The 22713-nt window shown below is 40.2% G+C and overlaps 1 protein-coding gene across 2 annotated transcripts in view; it reads left to right on the forward strand.

Moving 5' to 3' along the window:
* Positions 1–22713, forward strand: part of RAB3GAP2 (RAB3 GTPase activating non-catalytic protein subunit 2) — a 75003-nt gene that overhangs the window by 37126 nt on the left and 15164 nt on the right. For both annotated transcript variants that reach the window (XM_006198868.3, XM_072948725.1), the window contains exons 10-24: positions 2329–2477; positions 3233–3312; positions 3436–3525; positions 4883–5022; positions 6922–7138; positions 7717–7860; positions 8097–8179; positions 8535–8599; positions 10966–11056; positions 12941–13068; positions 15464–15677; positions 16058–16155; positions 19277–19382; positions 20215–20375; positions 21413–21641. In XM_006198868.3, the coding sequence (XP_006198930.2) occupies positions 2329–2477; positions 3233–3312; positions 3436–3525; positions 4883–5022; positions 6922–7138; positions 7717–7860; positions 8097–8179; positions 8535–8599; positions 10966–11056; positions 12941–13068; positions 15464–15677; positions 16058–16155; positions 19277–19382; positions 20215–20375; positions 21413–21641 (1995 nt within the window). The remainder of the gene's footprint in view (positions 1–2328; positions 2478–3232; positions 3313–3435; positions 3526–4882; positions 5023–6921; positions 7139–7716; positions 7861–8096; positions 8180–8534; positions 8600–10965; positions 11057–12940; positions 13069–15463; positions 15678–16057; positions 16156–19276; positions 19383–20214; positions 20376–21412; positions 21642–22713) is intronic.

Raw genomic sequence — 22713 nt, forward strand, 5'->3', positions numbered from 1 at the left:
AGAAAAGAAAGGATCAAAGATTTCTTAGTTTTTAGGTTTGAGCAACTGAGTGGATGATCAGACTGTGGCTGAAAGGAGAAGGCAGAGGTTTGAGTGGACGAATGGAGAGTTGTGTCTGTTACAGGTTAACTTCGGACACAGTCGGACATCCAAATGGAGGTGCCAAGTGCATAGTTGGATAGATGAGTCTGAAGGTCAGGGAAGAGGTCTGGATTATGGATATAAATTTGGGAGGGGATGGTTAACTGTGGAATGCCACACAGAGTTCAAGAAAGGACATGGTGGATTGGGTTTGATGACCTAGAGCTCTTCATTGACTGTGATGGGAGCAGTTTAAGTAGAGCGGTGGGGATGAAAGCCAGATCAGGGTACGCTTGAGAATAACTATGTCCACCCCCTACTTTCAAAAGTCAGAAACACAAGAGCAGGAAATCAACTCACAGTGTCTCCATTTTGGCTTTAGTCCTGACCTCTCTGTTTAGCTTCTTACTCATTTTCCGACTCCTCCTGAATATCCAGACTTAACACATCTGAGACAGGATTCTTGATATCCTCCCATCAGGCTTGTGCCTCCTTTTTGCTTCTGTCTGGTAGGTATCAGCTCTCTTCTTCTCTTGCTCATATCAAAAGCACTCGAGTCATTCTTGACTCCTTTTTTTCCTCATGCTCCTTGTCCAAGCTACCGTTTGTCTCTGCTGCACCCCAGTAGATCCTGAATCTGACCACCTCTCATGTCCACTGCTGTCAGTATGCTAATCCAAACTCCCATCTTCTCTTGCCTGAACTGCTGAGGGGAGAAGAAATCTAACTGGTCTTTCTGCTTCCTTTCTTTCCTCTTTAAAATCTATCCACCAATTAAATTAGAAAGTATTTCAAAACTTAAATTTCAGTTTATACTCAACACCATTCACCCTTTGATTTTGTGCTGGTAGAGTCAGGCAGAACTTAGGCCAATTTTATCATGTAGTAAGAACATTTTGTATACTGACTCACGAATTCATTCATAATTATGAGACAGGCATTCTAACCTTCAAAATTGTTCAGCTTTTACAAGGAACATTTGATGACTTTAATTTCTGGATCCAGTAAGTGGTGTGCTTATGAACTCCCTAAAGGCATCTCCTTTCTCAGGACTCATGTTCAGGAGCAGTGCAGTTTTTTGATCATTTGCATTTGGAGTAGAGACAACGCATAGATAAGAAAATTAGAATAACTCATGTTCCATTCTACAGTATGTTTGAGTTCAGAACCTCTCAACCGGTATCTTCAGGTACCGGGAGAACCCAAGTTTGAAGACACTGCCTGAGACCACATACGTTGCAGTCTAGTGGAGAGCTTTACTTTCTAGATCTCTCAGCTCACTTGCCCCCTCCTCCTCTCCCTACCACCCAGGTGAATTTAAGTGTCACTGGCTTCTCTGATACTCCACATCATGTGGTGGCAGCATTCAGGCTGTCTCCTTTTGCTCTCAGAGCCTTGGGGACATGAACAGTAGCTCTTCGTTGTAAAGGGCTGGGGGTTTCTGGGCTACAGAGCAGATGTCTGAAAGTGCTTGTCTTCACTGTGTTGGGAAGGATACGGGAGCACAGATGCTCTCTCACCTTTTTGGTTGGGAATGTAAATCGGCACCACCTCTATGGCGTGCAGTGCAACAGTAATTTTAAGATTTTCAAAAAATATAGCTCCTCTTTGAGCCTGTACTTCTGTTTATGAGAATTTATTGTACAGATGAACCAGTATATGGATTTGCAAAGAAAGATCAAGGATCTATCTGGCAGCGTTACTTTTCGTGGCAGAAGGTGGGAAATGACCTAAATGTCCACTAGAAGGTCGGATCAGTTACGGCATGGCCGCCCAGTGGAATACTCTGAGCAATTGCCAAGACTGAGGCATGCCTCCTTGATATTTCATTAAATTAAAAAACAAGGCATGCATCAGTTTATTTGGTGTGCAGTCATTTATGTACATGCAACATTTCTGGAAAGCAGCATAAGAAACTTGAGTTGTTGCCTTGAAGAAGTGAGGTTACACCCAGAGATATTGGTGGGCTCCGTATTTCTTGTGCCATTTTGAATTTTGTATTTAAATTGCTATTTAAATTTTGTTTGATAATATTTTATTGTTTAGAGGGATTATGGATGGCAGTTTTTGTGTCTTATGAATGTTTTATGACATTGATTTTTGTAGCTTTTAAAAATGACTTTTGTTTGTTAAATGAAACTAAGCAGTTAGCATCTCTTAGAATGGAGTTGAAATAAAAATTGAATGACCTAAAATGACAATGTCATTTCAGTGCATTAAAATCATGTGGTGTTGTTTTATCATTAGGTATTATGACTCTGTCCGCTTTTGATCAAATGAAGACTGCCTCCAATATAGGCGGATTTAATGCAACAATTAAAAACAGCCCGCCCGCCATGTCTCAGTATATCACTGTAGGGTCCAGTCCATTCACAGGCTTCTTCTATGCTTTAGAGGTAAGAGTTTCATCACTGATCATGAGTAAGGCTACTCTTGATTTTTCAGCATATTTGCAAATTGAGTGTGGTAACAACCTTAGAAAGATCTGAAGCAGTTTACGTTTCTAACTTTCAGTTAGTAAGCTAGTCTCAACTCACTTTCTTCCAAGTTCTTTAGATTAACTGAAAAGGTACTAAAGTCAGCGTAAAACAGCCTTCTTTGTTTCTGGTGCCCTGAGTGGGTTAGGGCTAGCTGAGCTGTCTTTAAATATTGCTGCACTATTCAGAAGCTTGGGGTTGTTAGTGATGTCAGCCCACCAGGGATCTGAGTAAATGAGGAGGTAAAAAGACAGAACAGGCTGCCAAGTATTCTTGATAAAGTGGTGAAAATTGCTTCCTGAGACTGGGGAAGGTTAGGTGATAGGTTTGGCAGTTCCTATTTTTTGCTTAAAAAGCAGACGTCTCAGAATTGTCCAAACCATCTTTTTACTTACTGAAAATATATATCAGAAAAAAGAGGGGAAGAGTCAGCTGTGTGTGGATGGTAAATCGATAGCCCTGCTAGAATGATGCCATTTTAATATCATAGTTTACATCTTTAAAATTAATTACAGTTTAAAGAGAAATCATAAAGCTAGACCACTAGTGATTTTACCTCTAAACTAGCGGAGTTAAAACTTTTGATTGTATTGCTACCTCCTACCTTTTTAAAGTAAGCCTAGTTTAGAAAGTATGCTTTATTTTTCAGCTCTTTCAAATGTTCTGTTTTTCAGGGAAGCACACAACCACTGTTATCTCACGTTGCACTCGCTGTAGCGAGTAAACTCACTTCTGCTTTGTTTAACGCTGCCAGGTAAGGACATCACAGTTAAGATGATGTAATTTGTATCTCGCTTAGTTTTAACTTACGTTTTGATAGTCTGTGTTTTAAAACGCTGGCAGCCCTGGCTTTATTTTGAATTTTCTTCCCCTGCAGTGGTTGGCTTGGTTGGAAGAGCAGGCATGAAGAAGAAGCTGTCCAGAAGCAAAAACCCAAGGTTGAACCAGCTACCCCATTAGCTGTAAGGCAAGTGCGTCATGCTTTTCTCACATTTCAGTAATTTTAGAAATGTATGGTGTGTTCCGCGTGCTTAGCTGATTTGTTAATGTCCTGAGTCTTTGGAGCTTCTGAAAGGCATCTGCATAGGACTCATTCTTTCCTCCAGAATGTAAACTCCGCGAGGGTGGTGATCCTTGCCTGTTCTATTCACAGCTCTCTCCTTGTCGTATAGTAGGTTCTCAGTGTGTGTTTGTTGAGTGTGCTTTTTTACAAACACCTGTGCACTTAGCTTAAGTTGCAGGAAGATTGGTTTATTGATGGTTGTTGAATTTTTTTCAGTAAAAAGTTTAGTTTGTCAGAAAGTTGTAGAAACTTAAAAAGTACTTAGTTTTAAAAACAAAAACCAGGAGCCACTTGCATCCAGGGCTCTTCAGCACGCTGGCTTGTGCTTGCTTATTACTTCCTCAGTGCTGATGGATATTCAGTGGATTCCTCAGGTTTTGGGGAGAGGGGCCATGATTTTTGCTTGATTTTGTTCTGAAATCATTTTTATTTCCTAACATAAAGTACCACCGTGAAGGGAAGTAGAAACCTCTCCCCTGTCTTTGATGTCCTTCAACTAAAGAGACAGAACTAATTATCTGTCATTAAAATGTATTGAAGCTTCTCTTCTACGGTTTTTCCCCCCCATCTTAAAGTATTATGTTATAACACATCACATTTTCTAAAATCACCCAAGAATCAAGAAATAAGCCAAGTGGCCCTCTACATCCAATAGATGTAAGAGGGGTGTAACTCTGTCTCAGGGACTTTTTTCAAAATGAGCTCTTCTGGACCTTTTCCAGTACTTCTTCACTTTTATTTTACTCACAGTTCTAATAAAATTGATTATAGACCAAGAGCAGTTTACAGACAACTATTTAGGAAGAAGGAAAGTCCTTGCTTTAAGCAGGTACATTGGTATCAGCAAGATATGACATCTAGGAAAAAATAGAACCGATTAGAAATAAGAACTTAAAATAGACAAAAAGATGCCTGTGTAGGGGCAGAGTATTCCAAAATTGAGTTTCCTGTGACCTGTCACTTAATGAAGGAAAGATGGTTGTATTTGATACTCTCTGAAGATACAAAGTTATGGATCTCTATATAGAAAATCTCTGAAATGAAACTTAAATGTTTTTATTTTATAATAGGAGAAACTCCTTTATGCATTTGTACTGCAAAATGTTTGGTGTGATTAGTTACTAAATTATTAATCCATACAAGGTTCATTTTTCTCTGTATAAAAATAGATGCAGACTGTTTTGTTAATGCATTCATTATTCTTTTATATATTTGAGGATTGGACTTTGATTTGAGTTTCTTATTTTCTTTTAACTATTAGATTTGGACTTCCAGATTCTAGACGCCATGGTGAAAGTATATGTCTGTCTCCATGTAACACACTGGCAGCCGTAACAGATGATTTTGGCAGAGTTATTTTGTTGGATGTAGCTAGAGGAATTGCAATACGCATGTGGAAAGGTACTTACAAAAATCCAGGAAAAAAGTTAATTTGCTTTTTAACCCAGTAGTTGAGCAGTGTTATCCTTCTTCACTTCTGGTTGATAACACTGTTTAATTCTTTTTATTTTTTCTGTCTTTTCTTTTTTTTTTTTTTAACACGAACTCAGATCAGCAACACTTGACCCAGTAGTCCAACTGATATATCCTTTAAGTGTGACTAACTCTTTGGCTCTTTTAACTTTTTCCTTCTGTATTTCTTTTCAATTCCTACTGTCATTGTCAATTCCTGAATTCAGTTTCTTGCCCCTGCCAGGTTCATTGCATTTTGCAAGGCCATGCTTGAGTCAAGTGTTCTTCCCAAGTCTAGAATGTCGAGTCTTTGGGATTTAAGATGGCCAAACCTAGCAAAATCCATTTTTGCTAACTTGGCTTCCATATCCATATGCTTAGGTCAGTTCACTTAAGCTTCTCGGTAACTGTGTCAGTTAGGAGTTGCATTTAGCTGCAAACAACAGAGCCAAGTTCAGGATTGATATGTTATCACTGTGACATCCTCAGGAGCTCAGTCTCCTTCCATGTAGCTTCCCCACTCAAGGTTATCTCATGGTTCAAATGGCTGCTGAAGCTCCTGGCCTTCTTACCTGCATCCCAGGACAGAAGAAGGGGAAGAGAAGAACTGACAACTTGGTCCACTTTGAAGATATTTCTTGAAGCTTTACCAAGCTTTTTCTACAATATATTAGCCAGGACTTAGTCACATGACCATACCTAACTATAAGGGAAACTTGAAAATAGGCACATTGTCAACCTGAATAAAATAAAATCTCCTTGACTAAGGAAGAAGGGAGAACGTGTTGTGTGGAATTATCTGGTTAACAGCATGTCAGCACAGACTACTGGTTAGAAACCACAATTTTAGTGCAGTCTGGTCTTGTTCTAGCATTGTGAGGAAAAATGGATTTGAGGACATTAAGTGCTCTGGGCCGGACTGAGCCCACTGTTACCTTCTTGCCAAAGGATTCCTGCAGCGTTTACCAGCCACGTGTTTAAGTGTCTTCAGAGATAGGTTTCGATGCTGCAGACACATCGTTTCTCCCTGGTGTTTGTCTTTTGCAATAACATCAAAGGTGTGTTCTCAGTGAGACCTTCCCAAAGTATAGAAGACAGGCATACCAGCTGGTCCAAATCCACTGTGGCAGTTCATCGCTGCCGTTGTTGCCTGTCGTTCTGCAGCTGATGCAGTCTGCTTTCCTCCCCATTCTGCAAAGACAGGGATCAGCTGCCTGTGAGAGGGGCCACCCTCGGATGGCAGGCAGTGTCAGCTGCATCTTCCTGCTTCCCATCCTTCTGCAGCCTGCTTGCCCTCTGTCTGCACACCCCCAAGGGACTTGAATTGCAGGAAATCAATTGGATCTTTTCTTATATTTTAATTGGATTTTTATTTTGAATCTGAACCTGATAACCTCCCCAGAGTTTTTTAATGGGAGGAAGTTTCTTAAAGAGGGGGAGGGAGGGGAGTGGAATCAGGGAAGGTTGCTCACAAAACCTCCATGATAACTTTTCTTTTTAAAGAACACAGTGATCAGAGGCAAACAAAATACTAATTTTTAATAACTTGGTGATTGATTTAAAATTTATTATCATTATTACTATCTTCTTTTCTGTTTAAGATATTTCATAATAAAAAGATAATATACTTTTTTTTTTAAATGGAGGTCCTGGGGATTGAACCCAGGACCTCATGCATGCCCAGCATGCTCTCTACCACTGAGGTATTACCCACCCCCAATAATGAACTTTTATAGCTTCTCTTGAGAACCCCTCTGCCCCCCACGAAAATATCCTAGAGTGCTTCAGAAGGCTGCTGCTAAACCTTGGTGAGAAAACTAAGTAGCTTTCCTTCCCTGTGTCTCCAAGGGTATCGAGATGCACAGACTGGTTGGATCCAAATTGTGGAGGATCTCCACGAAAGAGTGCCGGAAAAGGGGGACTTCTCCCCCTTTGGAAGTCCTCAGGGTCCAAGTCGAGTGGCCCAGTTCCTTGTGATCTATGCACCACGGAGGGGGATTTTAGAAGTGTGGAGCACGCAGCAGGGACCTAGAGTCGGTGCTTTCAACGTGGGAAAGCACTGCAGGTAAGCCGCAAACCCTGGCCCCTTCCTGGTTACGGAAAGGAATGCTTTTGTTAAAGTAAAGCTTAATTTTAAAGCTACTTATTAGATCGCAGGTTGTTTGAGAATTGAAATGCCCTTTATTATGGTTTTTCCTGCAAGTGCCTGGGATATAATTAAGGATTAAGTGTTTGTTAAATAACAAAAGAATCTGATTGAAAAGGCTCGATATGCTGCCGAGTTAAAGGTAGCTTTTAGTGCTGCCGTCGGTCCCCTTCCCTCCACCTGCACTGCTGGAGGCTCGGGAAGAGAGATCCCTTCACGGTCCCCTGGTGATGATGCCGAGTGAGGTGAATGCTGTGTTTGCCGCTGCAAGATAGGCTTGACTGTGTTCATGTCCTTTTCTAGCACATTTGAATGAGGTGGAAACCTGCAGTCGGGTTCTGCTTTGTTTATGTTTCCGATATCAGCTAGTATTTGTTTGCCGCATTAAGTGCTCCTGAATCGATAATAATGTAGGGGTCCCAAGCTGTAATAAAAGCAGCTTTTGACATTTCCCCTTCCGCTGAGATTTTTACCATATTGGTATGTGATTTCCTCAGGCTTCTGTATCCTGGTTATAAAATCATGGGCTTAAATAACGTTACCAGCCAGAGTTGGCAGCCACAGACTCACCAGATCTGTCTGGTTGACCCTGTGTCTGGAAGTGTGAAAACAGTGAACGTTCCTTTCCACTTAGCACTGAGGTAAGTACTGTCACGGGCCAGCCTGTTACTGCCCCCCTGCTGACTCCTCCCTGTCCCTTATTTTGCTGTTTGTTTTGCTTTGTTTTGTAGCTGTTGTTTTATTTTCCTTTCTCATTAGACTGATACCTTTAAGTTAAATAGAAAGAATAGGAAGGAAAAAGAAATTTGGAGCAAGGCAGAATTAGAAGGGAAACAGTTTCGCATTCCGTAAGGATTTGTGGGCTTTCTTGTTGTAGTGATAAGAAGAGTGAACGAGCCAAGGACATGCACTTGGTGAAGAAGCTGGCAGCCCTACTGAAGGCAAAATCTCCTAATCTTGGTAGGTGTCTTTTAATAAAAGCGAAGCATGCTGTTAGGTCGTTTTTTAAATTATAAGGCTATTCTCAGTGGAGCAAGCAAAATACTTCAGTTCATTTATGAGCTAATGCAGCTCCTTTTTGGAAGGAGGTGATGTTATACAAGTAATCATGTAGTTTTTACTCGAAATGCTCCAAAGGATGAAGCAGGCCATTGCGGGAGTGTGAAAATTTGTAACAATAAAACAGTAATTTCTAAGAGAACCCAGAAACCCTTTAGACTGACTGATAGTACAAATACAAGCTTTTTTTCTCTCAGAATAAAATTCACCTATAATAAAAGTAGAAATTTTTAACTTTGGTTCATTGTCTTTTTAGATTTGATTGAAACAGAAATAAAAGAATTGATTCTTGATATTAAGTACCCTGCAACCAAAAAGCAAGTAAGTGCATGCGATAAATGAACTTCCCTGCTGAGTAGCTGTACGTGTCCTTCTTAACAAAACCTTTATTTTCCTATTTCCTTCCAAACATGACAGGTTGAAGTCTTCTCTTTGTGTTTTTATTCATGTTCATCCTTTTTTACATTGCCATGTGGAAGTTTCTGTTGTCTCTTTTTTAAAAAATTAAGTAATACTATCATACATGTAAGTACATGTGTTTTATACACATACTCAAACCGATACATAACATACATTCAAATTAAATAAGACAGAGATGTGTACAAGCACTGCCTCAAGAAATAGACTTGTTACCAGGAACTCTCCAGAGCCCTGCATGTCCCTCCTCCAGCCCACCGGCCCTTCTCCCATCCCAAAGGTAACCAGTGTTCAGAATTTCATGTTTCTCTTTTGCTTTTCTTTATCATTACATCATTTCTGTATGGCTCCTTTAAAACACATTGATCCATTTTCCCCTTTTTTGAACTTTATGTACATGGAGTCATGCTGTCTTCTTCTGTGACTTGGTTCGTCCCTTCGACGCTGTGTTTCTGGGAGTCGGCCACGCGTCTGATGCCCGCAGTCGCGCCTGACTCGCGTTCTGTGCTACGCGAATTGCACTCTGCGAGAACAGTTACTTGTTTACTCTCCTGTCAGTGGACATTTAGGCTCTTTCCAGTTTTCCTGCTGTTACAAACAGTGATAGTGTGATATTCCTTCTGCGTTTCCTGGTGTACATATGCGAGAGTGTCTCCTGAGCGTACACCCAGGAGTGGAGTTGCTAGAGTATGAGCGTCTTCGGCTGCACCAGGTGATGATAAATTGTTCTCAAGACACTGGTACTAATTTATGTTCCCACTTACACATGGAAGGGGCCGTGTAGCCCCACAGCCTCAGCCTCCCATGATATTGCCGGACTTGTGACCTTTTGCCAGGCTCCTGGTTATAATATGGTAGCTCATTATGTTTCCTCTTACTCCCATTCCTCCTATCCAGACCCCTCGGAATGCTGCCCAAGTTCTGACTATAAATTCTTACATGACACCCAGTTCTCTAGGATGCCTCTGAACTCTGCTTTTAATCAGAACCAGAGAGCTGATGACTACAGTCGTCCCTCAGTATCCGCGGGGGTATTGAGTCCAGGACCCCTTGCGGATATCTAAATCTGAAGGTGCTCAAGCCGCTTACGTAAAATGGTGTATTTGCATATAACCTATGCACGCTCTCCTGTGCACTTTAAATCATCTCTGGGTTACTTGTAACACCTAACACACCTGACACAACAAACAGTTGCACAGCATTTTTGGAACTTTGTGGAATTTTTTTTCCCCAATATTTTCAATCCATGATTGGCTGAATTTGCAGATGGGGAACCCTCGGATACAGAGGGACAGCTGTCCTTGTTTTCTAATTGTTTCATGTATATTAGTCATAACGCCCCAACTTCTTCCTCTTTATCTCTTTTAAGCACCTTCATGCAGTGATCTTACCAAATATGCCATTTTCATAACGGGCAGCATCTGAAACAGTGGGGTGATTTAGTGAATCCTGATTTCTTTTTCTCTCTCTCATTTCACTGTGGCAGTCATTTTTCAGAAACACTTGTTTATTGTTTTATTGTAGAACAGGCAGGTCTCTGGGACTTTTAATCGAGTTTTCCATTCCGCTGATACTGCCGTTTGGCTCTCATTTTCCTCAGGGCAGAGTCTCCATCATTAAAGGTGCCCCTTGTGACAAAGTGGGCTTGTGGAAAGGCAGTTGAGGGCATCTCGTGGAAGGGGAGGGTCATAACCCACACAGTTCTTCTCATTTTGTTACCACCTTTCTTCCCTTACATCATGGAACAACGAAATTGGGAAACTGACATAGCGTCACAAATACCTGCCAGTGGCAGGAAGCGGGGAGGTGGGGGGAGGTGGGGAGTATCCGTGTCTAGCAAGGCCAGTGGAGCCAGCCAGCCGTGCTCAGCTGCAGTGACTGAGCTGTCGTCGCTCTTTATCATCGATGTGACAGTAGCAGCCTCTGCTTTTCATTCGTGCCTGTGTGGTATAGACTCAGACTCTTACTCGTGAATAGCTTTATCTCTGTTTCTGTTTCATCTTGGCCATTCTGTTGAACATCAGTTGCCCTCTAGTTGTCTCATTCTCAGTCCGGATTTCTTGTCATTGTACCGTATTTGGCACGACATGAAGTGCATTACATGTTACTCGTGGTGCAGCTTTAATTCTCAGGTGTGCACATGGAAACACCTTTAAAGTGGAGCGTCCCTTTGAGACTTGGGGTGGTGAAAGTGTAGGCATAAGTGTCAAATTTAAAAAACCAAACCACTGCCTTCTGTTTACAAGAATTGCTCCATATCTTTCTTCTAGGCGTTGGAAAGCATTTTGGCAAGTGAACGTTTACCATTTTCCTGCCTTAGAAACATCACTCAGACTTTATTGGACACTTTAAAAAATCAAGGTAATGGGGTTTGTACTAACTGGAGGTTATACATAGCCTCACCGCAAATTTTGGTACTGATTATAGAAAGCTATTACGGCTTATGATGCCACCATGTTTCTTTAATGTGGAAATAATAAATAAGACAGAAGGAAGCTTATTTCCTACATTAGTATTGAGGACTTTTTAATTCCCTGGTCATTGTATGCAGTTGATCTTCATCTGAACTTTCTCTGAAGATGGTGACTCTGTTTCTCACCGTAAGTATTTTTCTTTTGAATCCATCAACTATGAGGAAGGTTATCAGTATGGAATGATGAAAAGTGATTATTGTGATACAGTTTAGAGCAGCGTGAAAGCCATTGGCACAAGGGGACGCATTAGCAGGTGGCAAGCAGAAATGACCAGGTTCTCTTACTGCCACTGTGTTTTATTTAACTTTATGGGAAGAGAGAGATTTCTGTAGATGGGGCTTTCTTTAATGTCATTTTGACTGAGATAATGATTTTTTAAAAAATCTGTGCTTTGATTAATGTTTTGTTAATGTATGGAATCCACATTTCCTTATCTGCATCCCTCATGAATGGAGTTAGGACTTCCAAAGTCACAGACTGTGATTACGTGATCAATTCTGAGTTTGCTGGTTTTTACTCTTCAGAATTTATTTGTCTGGAAAAAAATGAGATTTGTAACTTGTGTTGTAACTCCATATTCTGTGCAGCTGAGCTAGCAAAAGTTAATTTATTCTTAATTCCTAGTATCAGTTAAATTGTAGCATGTGGTGTGCTGACTTCATCTAGTCACTTTTTGTTTGTTGTGTAAACTATATGAAGCCAGCTTTATATTTAATTATAATTATATTTAAGCCAACTTAAAGTGGCTTAATAAACAAATCATAATATGCTACTTCAGGACTTTAAGCATCCTAATTTTGAGATTTTTTTTTTCTTCAACACATATGGAGAGCTGACTTTTGGTAAATAGTGATCTCCTTTATTGCACACAACTTGTTAGAAATACCTCTTTTAAAAAATACAGTACACTTACAAAGTCACCCCACCTCTCAAGGCTTTAACAAAATATCAAAATTAATTAAATTAAAAATTATCTTTTACTGGCCTGGGAGTGAACCAAACACTGTTGTTGGAGTTCTGTAACTAGTTTCAGGTTCTCCCTATAAATGAGATTCCTAAAAATGTCCTTCAGTATACTAAGTTGTATCGTGGCTGTAAGAACTCAGTCTTCCATCTTACTGGATTCCGTATCAGAGTTCCTGGGAGTTTTCAGTGTCTGCCTTTTTAAAGTTTAAATATTTGTTTCGTATTAGAAATATTTAAATTATCATACAGGAATATATTATACAGAGAGTATTTTTCCAGCATTAATCTTGGAAAAAAACTCTAATTGATGGAGGATATTAAATGGAATTCTACTTTTGGTCTCTTTGCCAGCCCTTCTTGAGGATACAACTGTGACAGTCCACAGTTTCTGCCTGCATTATTACATCTTTCACACCGTGGTAATAAGGAGAGCCAGGCAACTTTCTGTTTGTCTTTTCTCAGGATGTGCGCATAATAGACAATGTATGAGTTCTGGGGTGAGGGAGAATATGCTCAAAGCCGTCTCCAAATCATTCATTTAAATTTGAGTACTAGACTGATATATTTCTTCTTTCTTTTTCCCTCCCTGCTCTTAGAGCATCTTAGTTCATTTAAAAATTTAGATATTTTGCCATGATGGGAAAATTATTTTTACCATCTTAATCCATTATAGATTAAGCCTCCCAATATTTAATAAAATAGAACCTCAAGGAATTATGTAATATTAAGAGATTTAATGAAAGAAAAGCCTTTTTTTCCAGTCTGTTAAATATATCTCTTTAATGTATTTTCTTCTATCTTTTAGAGCTTGAGTCTGTTGATGAAGGATTGCTACAGTTTTGTGCCAGTAAATTGAAATTACTTCATCTTTATGAGTCTGTCAGTCAATTAAATTCCCTTGATTTTCATTCAGACACGCCATTCTCTGATAATGTGAGTAATCCCATTACTCATTATACAAAATAATCTCTTTGATTATTTTTAATTTTTTTAATTGGTAGTAAAGAAGTAGAATATTAAGATTTTTTTTTAAGTGTAAAGTTTTATTTTCTCTACAAGACCCCCCTGCTGGCTTTCTGTGCCTTCCTGCTAAATTTATATTATTTGTGCTAGAATATTGAATTTATTATTAATCCATTTTCAGTACCTAAAGCATTTGGGTTTTTCCTAACTTATTTTTTAAGGCTACTTGTAATACAACTTCTTCTGGACAGGATTTGCCAAGTAAAATTTATACAAATTACCGAAATAGCAAAACTTTAATTTCTTTTAAAGAAAAAAAGTGACTCTGCCAAACAGAGGAGACCAGCTTTTCTGTGTGGTTGTCAGCAAACTCACACTGCTCTGTTGTTTACTACATAATGAAATGCATTTAAAAAATACTCTCTCTTACATAAAAGTGCTTAAAATAATTGTAGTAAGTATTCTGTGTTTTTATTCTGTAAAACGTAAGGAAGTGATATGATAGCACCTTGTGATCTTTATTACAATGCAGTATCGCTCATTTCTGAGGAGAATATACAAAATTCTTACTTTCCATGCAGAGAAATAGAATTTCTCTTAGTAGGGAATAGAGAGAAATATTGTCCTCTCTTCCCTCAATTACTGGGTGACCTTGGGGTAGGTTGCCTGGCTCCAGGGCCTCATGTCTTTTACTTATTTAAAGGAAAATTATTATTAAGCTGATGTTAGTGGTTTGTCACATCCCTGGTAATGCTTTCAAAAAACTTATCTGGTATATCTGAAAGTTAATGTGAGTTTTAAAGTAGATGGCTTTTTACTATAAATATATATACATAAATAAAGATTTTTAAACAGAAAAATGAGATAAGGTTTTACCCTCTATATTGGAAATAACCTACACATTCTAACATTTTTTTTTAAGTACAGGTGGATTTTATAAAGCATTTTAATAATTGGTTCACAGTAATATTCTGTGATTGCCATTATAAATGACAAAGCCATTTTTTTCAGGAACTTTTGTTCTACTGTCTACTTCACCAATAGTTAAAAATCATTTTGAGCAACAGGAAAGATTGAGTTGCTTAAGTTATGGCTACATGTTTGCCTAGACATTTCATAGATTTATCAATGCCTAATTTTTTTTAAGTAAAATCCAAACTCTTTCTTGAACCCTGCCAAGGAAAGTGAAATATATGGCATTAATAATCTCCTGTAGAATTCATTTCCACACAATGGTCCCAATATAGTGAGTAAAACAATTACAGAATTTTAAAAATCATTTGGCAGATTGTCATTTTTTATTTTTATTTTTGCATTTTTAAAACAGTTTGGAAGATCTGAAACCATATTTTGCTGTAAACTTGTCTGGATCCTTAAAAGAAGCAGCAGTCAGCTTCTAGGCTGATGGTTAATTTTGTACATACAGGACTAAAATTCAGATCTGAATGAACTCATTTTTGCTGTCTCTGGGACCTAGTTCATATAAGCTTGTATATAAGTTTAGTCTGGCGTTGAACTGCTTGTATGTGTTCAGTAGCATTTTGGGATTTTCTACTTGTTTTTAAAAATAACAACCATAAGTAAATAAATAATAAAACTGCTCTTGTTTAAGAATGCAACTTTAATCTTGTAGCGTGAGGGGAAGAAAGTTTTGCTTGCTGTGGCAAATTTATGGTCTTTTAACCATGTGTGTGTGTGTGTGTGTGTGTGTGTTTGTACATGTGTGAATTTTCAATCTCTCCATCCCTGAGGGGCCACAAAGAGGATTTATATGTAGATACAGTGAGGACTGTTTTCCACTGCTTTTATTTTATAGTGTTTATGCTACTTAATAAATAAGCATTCAGATAGTTCTTAAATTTCCTCAGAATCACAAGAGTTTCAGTTGACACCCTTTAAATTTTTTTCCTGATTAAGCAATAATATATATTTATTAAAATTCAGACATTTTAGGAGAGTATAATCTCAGGAAACTTTCTAAAAATGGTACTTTCAGTAATACGTAGTGTTTCAAGATTAGTTTATTTAAATAACGTACTCATGAATTGAGTCAAATTTTTTTTTAAATTTCTTTTGCATTCCTTTTCTTTTTTTTTTTTTTTGGTGGGGGGAGATTATTCGGTTTATTTATTTATTCTTAGAAGAGGTACTGGGGATTGAACTCAGGACCTCATACATGCTAAGCATGCGCTCTACCACTTGAGCTATGCCCTCCCCACGAGAGTCAAGTTTTAAGTGGAGTACATTGTCGCTATCACATTAATTTAAAAGTCATCTTTTGCTTAGAGGACACTGTTGACACATAAGGCAGAGTCATGGAAAGGGATGTGGTCTCTTCAGAACTTCTCTTTTTCCTGTTTTTAAGGACTTGGCTGTGTTACTAAGGCTTGATGAAAAAGAATTCCTGAAGCTCCAGGCGTTATTAGAGAAGTACAAACAAGAGAACAGCAGGACTGCTGTCCGGTTTTCTGATGTTAAGGATGGCGTGTTGCCTGTGAAAACATTCCTGGAATATTTAGAATATGAGAAGGATGTGATCAACATAAAGAAGACCAGTGAGGAGGAGTATGTGGCTTTAGGTAGGTAGAATCATAAGCTGCTCTTTGAACCCTCTCCCTTCTAGATGACAGCCTGGGAGGAGCGTACAGCATCTCAGACATCCAGTTTGTTTTGAAATCAGTTAACCAAAGGACTTAACGTATGTTTTACAGCCAACCAAAGATGCTCTGGGTACGTAGGCCCTGTGTCATAAAAGTTGGACTGACTTGAAATTACACTTAGGAGACAGTGTTAGATATGTAATGATACCCTCTGCTTTCTTCAGTTAAGCAAATTGAACCATTGATCTCTCTTCTCTCGTCGTGTTTCGCTTCTCTGGGACTTCAGATTGCAATTCAGGAAGATGTTCGCCCAAATGGTGAGCAGTCGTTGGTGACTGGCTTTGTGTTTGTTTCACTAGGCAGTTTCTTCTTTTGGAAGTGTTTGCATGGAGAGAGCGCCACTGAGGATATGTGCCGCACCCTGGAGTCGGCTGGACTCAGCCCCCAGCTGCTGCTGGTAAGGGTTCTCGTTGCTGGGTGCTGCTCTTCCTTGTTCATGTCACGTGGAAGTGTCAGTCTTTTTTTTTTTTTTAAAGCATTATTTAAAGGATATTCTGGGACATACATGAAAACTTTCTAAAGATGATCAGAAAATTTGTCATTGCCATATTTAATTGAATCATATCTTATTTTTCTCATTCTCTGTAAATTATAACCAGCATATTCCATAGTAGGCCTAAAATAAATTTAGAACCTGACATGTATGCATGCATTTATAATGGACTGTGACCATCAGTGAAAATGTTCATATTAGAATTTTAGAAGTTCTTATCTGGAAAACAAAATAAAATTCCCTTAAAGCACTATGGAATTATCACACATTCCCCGACTTTGAATGTATGCTAGGATTTAATCTCTGTGCTATAACAAATGTAAATAATGGAAAGACCATGGGATGGACCAATGGAAAGACCACACACTTAAGTTTGCGCCCTTTCTGGAAAGGGCAAGGGAGTCCCCCACCATCACCAGCTCTGCTCTTTACTGCCCCTTGCATATGCACATACACGTACTGTCACATGCCCCCTCGCGTTTTTGTTTTTGGCCAGGATGTGGGCATTCCACCTCTATGAACTTGATGACTATGTTGATATATTCTTTTAATTAAACATTTAATCCCTTTAAAAATTCGGGTCTACCCCACTGTTCAGTATCTATGTCATCAGGAAGTAAAGCAGTTAAATGCACATTGGTTGTACATGGATGTGCATAAGCTGCTTTCCTCATAATAGCCAAACCCTGGAAGCCACGTGGTGCCCTTCAGCGGGTGAACAGATAAACAGACTGTGGCACATCCTTAATCATGGAATGCTCTTCAGCAGTAAAAGGAGTGAACTTCTGATCCAAGCAACAGATTAGATGAACAAGGAAAATACATGGAGTAGAAAAAAGCCAATCTTTAAAAGATACATACTGCATGATTCTTTAGATTATAAGCAAAGGTTATCTTGTTGGGCAAGAGGCAGGAAGAAGGGCCGGCATGGGAGAGACAGGGAAAGAGAGTTAAACAGAAGAACAAGTTCTTTTTGTTTGTTTGTTTCAGGATCTGCTAAAGGTGGTGGTAGATGGGGGAGCAACCGGTTAGTTGGAGAAGAAGGTAGAAGAGTTAATAGTGTGAAGAGAGAGTGAAGACTTGACATTTAATTTGTCTAAATATAATGAAGTTTAAAATAACCCTTCGGGTTGGCGGTCTTTATGAACACTTTGAAACTCGGTTGCTGTTGGGGACGTGAATCAAGCTTTGAGAAACTCTAACCCTGCAGTGTGTTTAGAAACTGTGCTGTTAACATAAGCCCTGGTCATACATTTTGTGTTCAGAATTAATCAGAGTGAGTCTAACGGCAACTTAGCTATGAACCTGAAAGATAAGTTCTGCCATCTCCCCTCATTTCCTTTTGATTTGCTTCACAGCACATGTGTGCACAAAACACCGAGACAGAGACAGAGTAACTTCCAAGTCACTATGGAATGTCTTCGTTGCCTGTGCGGGCAACCCTTTTTTTTTTTTTTTTAACCTGCCTAGTGATTAAGCAGCAGTGCACTATGAGGTTAAAAGAAAGTCTAAAAGATAGGAAATAACCTTGATAAATGAATACAGCCAGTTGCTACTTTATGGATGACACAGGATGTTAGGTAGCAAGTAGAATGTATAGTATGACCCCATTCTTGCAAAACAGTGACCCCTCCCTCCACTCCGTCCCCCCTTCATATACTCTCTGTATGTCTGTACTTAGAAAAGCAGTTAGTGGCTTGGCACATAGTAAGCTCTGCATAGCCATTAGCGTTTATTGTTGTTAACATTGTCATTGTCTTAGGCATACGAGGGCAAATGTGAAAGGACACACTCGGCTGTGAAAATTTAAAAAGGTTCTTGCAAAGGATGAGGTAGAAAGGAGGCTGATAAAGGGAGAGATGTGAAAGGGTTAAAAAAAGGGAGACAAGTTAGACCAAATAAAGGAGAAATAGAACACTTTACACAGGGTGTATGTTTGTGTATTTGTAAAATTACATATGTATGTAAATTTATATGTACACGTACGCATTTTTAAAGAGAGGAAAGAAAATGTGTGTTACAGTCAGGCAGCTCTGCGTTCAGACTGTACTTCTAACTTATTAGCTGTATGGTGCTGTGTAAGTTACTTTTCCTTTTCATCATTTGTAAAATCTGGGTATCGTCTTTGCACAAGAGGTGGTTAGGATCGAATGGGATGATATCCCTGCCGGGTACCCACATCTCCCGACCTTAGGCCAACCTCCTAATTTGATATCCTTCCCACACTTCTCCAACTTCCTAATTGTCTTAATTGTTGGAAATTATTTGTACTAATGCATTTAAACTGATGTTTGACCTTTATTTTAGAGCTTTTTTTTTTTTTTAACATAAAGGCACTGCAGAATTATAAGCAGTCAAGGCCTTTCATCCACACCAGTACTTACAGATGGGACACCATGCCTTTAAATTTTTCCTTATCCCAAAGTAATCTGAGTACAAATTTTATAAATTTACTTAAATGTTTTAAATTTAACTTCAATACACTGGTTCTTAAAAGTCTCTTCTGTCAATTTAAGTGTTTTTTTAATTTGTTTAAAATCCATTTCTTATGACCAGTCAGTGATTGGGAGTTTGATAGTTTTACATACTCATTTGCCGCTGCCTAGTCCCCCATGTCTTCATGTGGCCAGGGGCCAGGGCTAGATTCACAGCTCCAGACCCTCCAGTTGTAACCTCCAGTCCTAACCCAGTGGCTCCGTGCCAGCCCACTGTGACCCATGCTGTCACGGTAGTGTCCTTTCTGATGATCATTCACAGGGGCTCGAACTGAAGTGGGGAGTACTTGACCTAAAGAAGCGGTGGAGATAGATGAGTTTAGATCCCCAGCAGATGATGGAGAATCTCTAAAGTAGACAAGATGCTCTGTTCTGCCCCTCACGTTACCTTATATAACAAGCAAGCACTTAATCTCCCAGCCCGCGGGACTGAATCACTCACGTATACACGTCCGCTCTCTAGAAAAGTGCAAGATTATGTTTATGTTAAATACATTTTTAGACTGAGAAAGATTTAAATTTGATTTCAGTCTCTGCTCCTGAGTGTTTGGCTTTCTAAGGAAAAAGATATTTTGGACAAACCGCAGTCTGTCTGCTGTCTCCATACAATGCTGTACCTCCTGAGCAAGATGAAAGGTACGTGCCGGGGCTGCCGTGGTCCGGCCTCCTCAGGACTCAGGCTCCGGCTCCTGGAAACAAAGTTCAGTGTCGAAATTCCACAGAGAGGGGAGGGAGGGTACTTAGCAAAAGTAGACTAGAGGGTATGAAACAGTTCACTAGAGAGATCCTTTTATGTATTCATAGAAAGCTCTGAGTGCATTCAAAGTGTGCTTTATGAAAATTAAATTTATATTTTTGGAGGGGAGGAGGGTATAGCTCAAGTGGTAGAGCACACGCTTAGCATGCATGAGGTCCTGGATTCAATCCCCAGTACCTCCCCTAAAAATAAACTTAATTACCACCTCCTTAATTAACACCTTTGTTTAATTATAAACAAATAATTAAAATAATACAGTAATAAATAAATAAAAAAATATTTTTAAATTTTTGTATTTTTGCATCATCATCAAAAATGATAGGAACACTACGTGTTTCTCAACTTAGGTGAATCAAATCATCTCTAGTGGAGGCAATATTTTTCTTACTCTTTTGGCATGATGAGAAGAATAATCTATTATGTTAAAATATTCAATAGTAGTTTTCAGCAACAATGAACATATTCCAAACAGAGATTTATAGTTGATTCAGAAGCAAGATGACTAATAGCATAAATAAATGGAATATAAGTGTTCTAAATAAAATAAATTGTAGATTTATTTTCCGAGTCATTCAGAAATAGAGAAATGCATCAATAGGGAATCTAGTTTTAATCTAGTTTTAACATTATGTTTAACGTCAAAGGTTGGACCAAAAAAAAAAAATCGCCAAGCTCAGAGTTTCTTGTTCAACCTTCCCCTTTTGCCTGCAGTGGCCATCGAAGAGACCTGGGACTCCCTGTCCGTGTCCCCGTGGTGGCAGCAGATGCGCACGGCCTGTATCCAGTCTGAGAACAACGGGGCTGCTCTGTTGTCTGCGCACGTGGGGCACTCTGTGGCCGCACAGATATCCAACAACTTGACTGAGAAGAAGGTGAGGGGGCAGCTCTCCATCCGCCTTCTGGGCCTCATTGTCTTCTTTGTTGTGCAACATCTAGGATTTGGAATGTGTGTCCAGCAGGTTCCTGCCTGTCTCTTTTGAGGTGAGGGGTGCTGTCCTTAGTTTGTTTATTCAGATGACATGCATTCTTGAACTTGGTGTCCGCGTGGCATCAGGGGAAAGCACTGAAGTTGGACAGCAGAGGTCTGCCCTCTGCCGACAGCTGGTGATTCGTGGAGAGACCCTTTAAGAGGCGGGTCCTGGTTCAGTTCCCTCACCCAGAAGGATCAGGGTTAGACGGCATTATTCGCAGGTTTCTTCCGGCTCGGAAGTTCTACAGTTGCATTTATACCCCCTTTTTGGAAACAAAGGTGGTTTTGCAGGTAGTTTGAATGACTCAAATGAAAGTTTCCTTTTGCTTTTATTTTGTAATTTTTTTTCATCATTTGTTGAAGACTAAAATTTATTTTAAAAAAAGAAAAAGACTAACACCCCTTATATCTCATGGTAGATCAAATAATTTTTTTCTGGGGCAATGTTGCATGAAATTGGATGAGACACCTAAATAGGTCTGTGGAGATTCATTCAACACTGTCAGTCTCAGTGGTTTGTGGGCTAAATTTAATATGACTGGCTTACAATGTTTATAATAACGAAGAGAGAAATTTAAGACACACTTTTTCCACTGGCAAGTACACTCTGAAGAACTGTCAGTATCCTGGTACTGACAGAAAAGGTGGTGGCCCTGGCCAGGGTGGCCCTGGAAACTTTGCAGCGTCCGACGATGCAATCGGGGGCCTCACTGCAGGTCTCTTTGTGCACGTCCGAGCTCCGTCACCCTTGCCCCCCTGTCTCCCATCTGCTCCGACCCTCGTGTTCCAGCCAAGCCGAAGTGTTTGTGCAGCAGCATCTCTGAGTTGCTTTGTGACATACCCCGCCTGTCCGCCAGCTTTCAGGTTGAAAGCTCGCTCACGTGAGTTCGTGTTGGTCCAGAACCTTGGCCGGAGACTCACCTGTGCGCCTTCTGTCAGTTTTCCCAGACAGTTCCGGGTGCTGATTCGGAGGCCCTCACTGACTCCTGGGAGGCCCTTTCTCTTGACACCGAGTACTGGAAGCTCCTGCTCAAACAGCTGGAGGATTGTCTTGTGCTTCAGACTCTGCTGCACAGCAGAGCGAACGCCCGGGCCGCCAAAGTCTCGTCGCTGCAGGCCGAGCCGCTCCCAAAGCTCTCGGTTAAGAAGCTCTTAGAAGGAGGAAAAGGTAGCCTGCAGCTTATCTGTTTGTGGTAGGGGCTTTTGTTTGCTTTGTCTTTTGTAGAAATGACTGAAGGAATAAGGAAAGAGAAATACACTCAGACTTTAAAAATAAATAATTCATACTTGTTCCCCATAAATAACCACGTACTTCTGAGCTGATCGTCCCCAAGTCTGAGCCTGTCAGTTCCCTGCTCAGGAAGCACCAGCTGCTTCCCCCGCCTTCCAGACTAAACCGCGGTTCCCAGAGGGGTCCGAGGGCCTCTCCCTTCTCCTCCTTGGTGTCTGTGTGCGGCCGGGTCTTCCTCACACGCTTCAGCCAAAACGCCGCGTCCCGGCGGCCGGGCCGCCCAGGCTGACGGCGGAGGAGGCCGCCCGCGTGCGGGGCCGCTCTTCCCGCTGCGTGCCTTGTTTTGCTGCGGCAAATATCTTCTCAGAAAATACTAACGTGATGGGTTTATTGTGTTTATTTTAAAATGAATTAGGACAAATATTTGTAACATTTCCTCAATTTCAGTTTCTAATACCATAATTATCGATAAATACAACCTAACTTCTAAGCTAAAGCTCTCTGGGGCTCTCAGTAACCTTACTGGTTGAAGGAGACCCAGACTGAGGCTGCTGGGACCAAATGTAAACTCTTAAGCCTTCTGCATGAGAACTTTCAACTTTGAACCCAGCTCAGCTTTCCATTCCTTGCTTGCTTTTTGCTGGATTTTAGTGCAAATGAGACATCTGGGATTCCCTGTTTCTGGGTCCGAGCAGCCAAGAGCTGCTCCCATTTATGGATTCTAGAATCCTAGTCATCTTCCAAGGCCCACCTCGAATGCTGCCTCCTCCAGGAACCCTCTCATGATCCACTGACTGCAAGTTTTCCCTTCTTCCTCCTCATTTCCACAGAACTTTGTACCTCTTTTCCACTGCATGACTTTCTGCTGCCCTGGAGCCACTGGGTTCCTGCGCTTACGTCTTGTGGGACCAGAGCATCTTACACTTTGAATTTGTCTCGGCGTGCTCCCTCTTCTTCCCAGCAGCTCTGTCACGCATTTGATACTGGAATGACTGTGTTTCTGGGTTTG

The sequence above is a fragment of the Vicugna pacos genome, chromosome 23 (genome assembly GCF_048564905.1).
Source record: "Vicugna pacos chromosome 23, VicPac4, whole genome shotgun sequence".
Lineage (NCBI taxonomy): Eukaryota > Metazoa > Chordata > Mammalia > Artiodactyla > Camelidae > Vicugna > Vicugna pacos.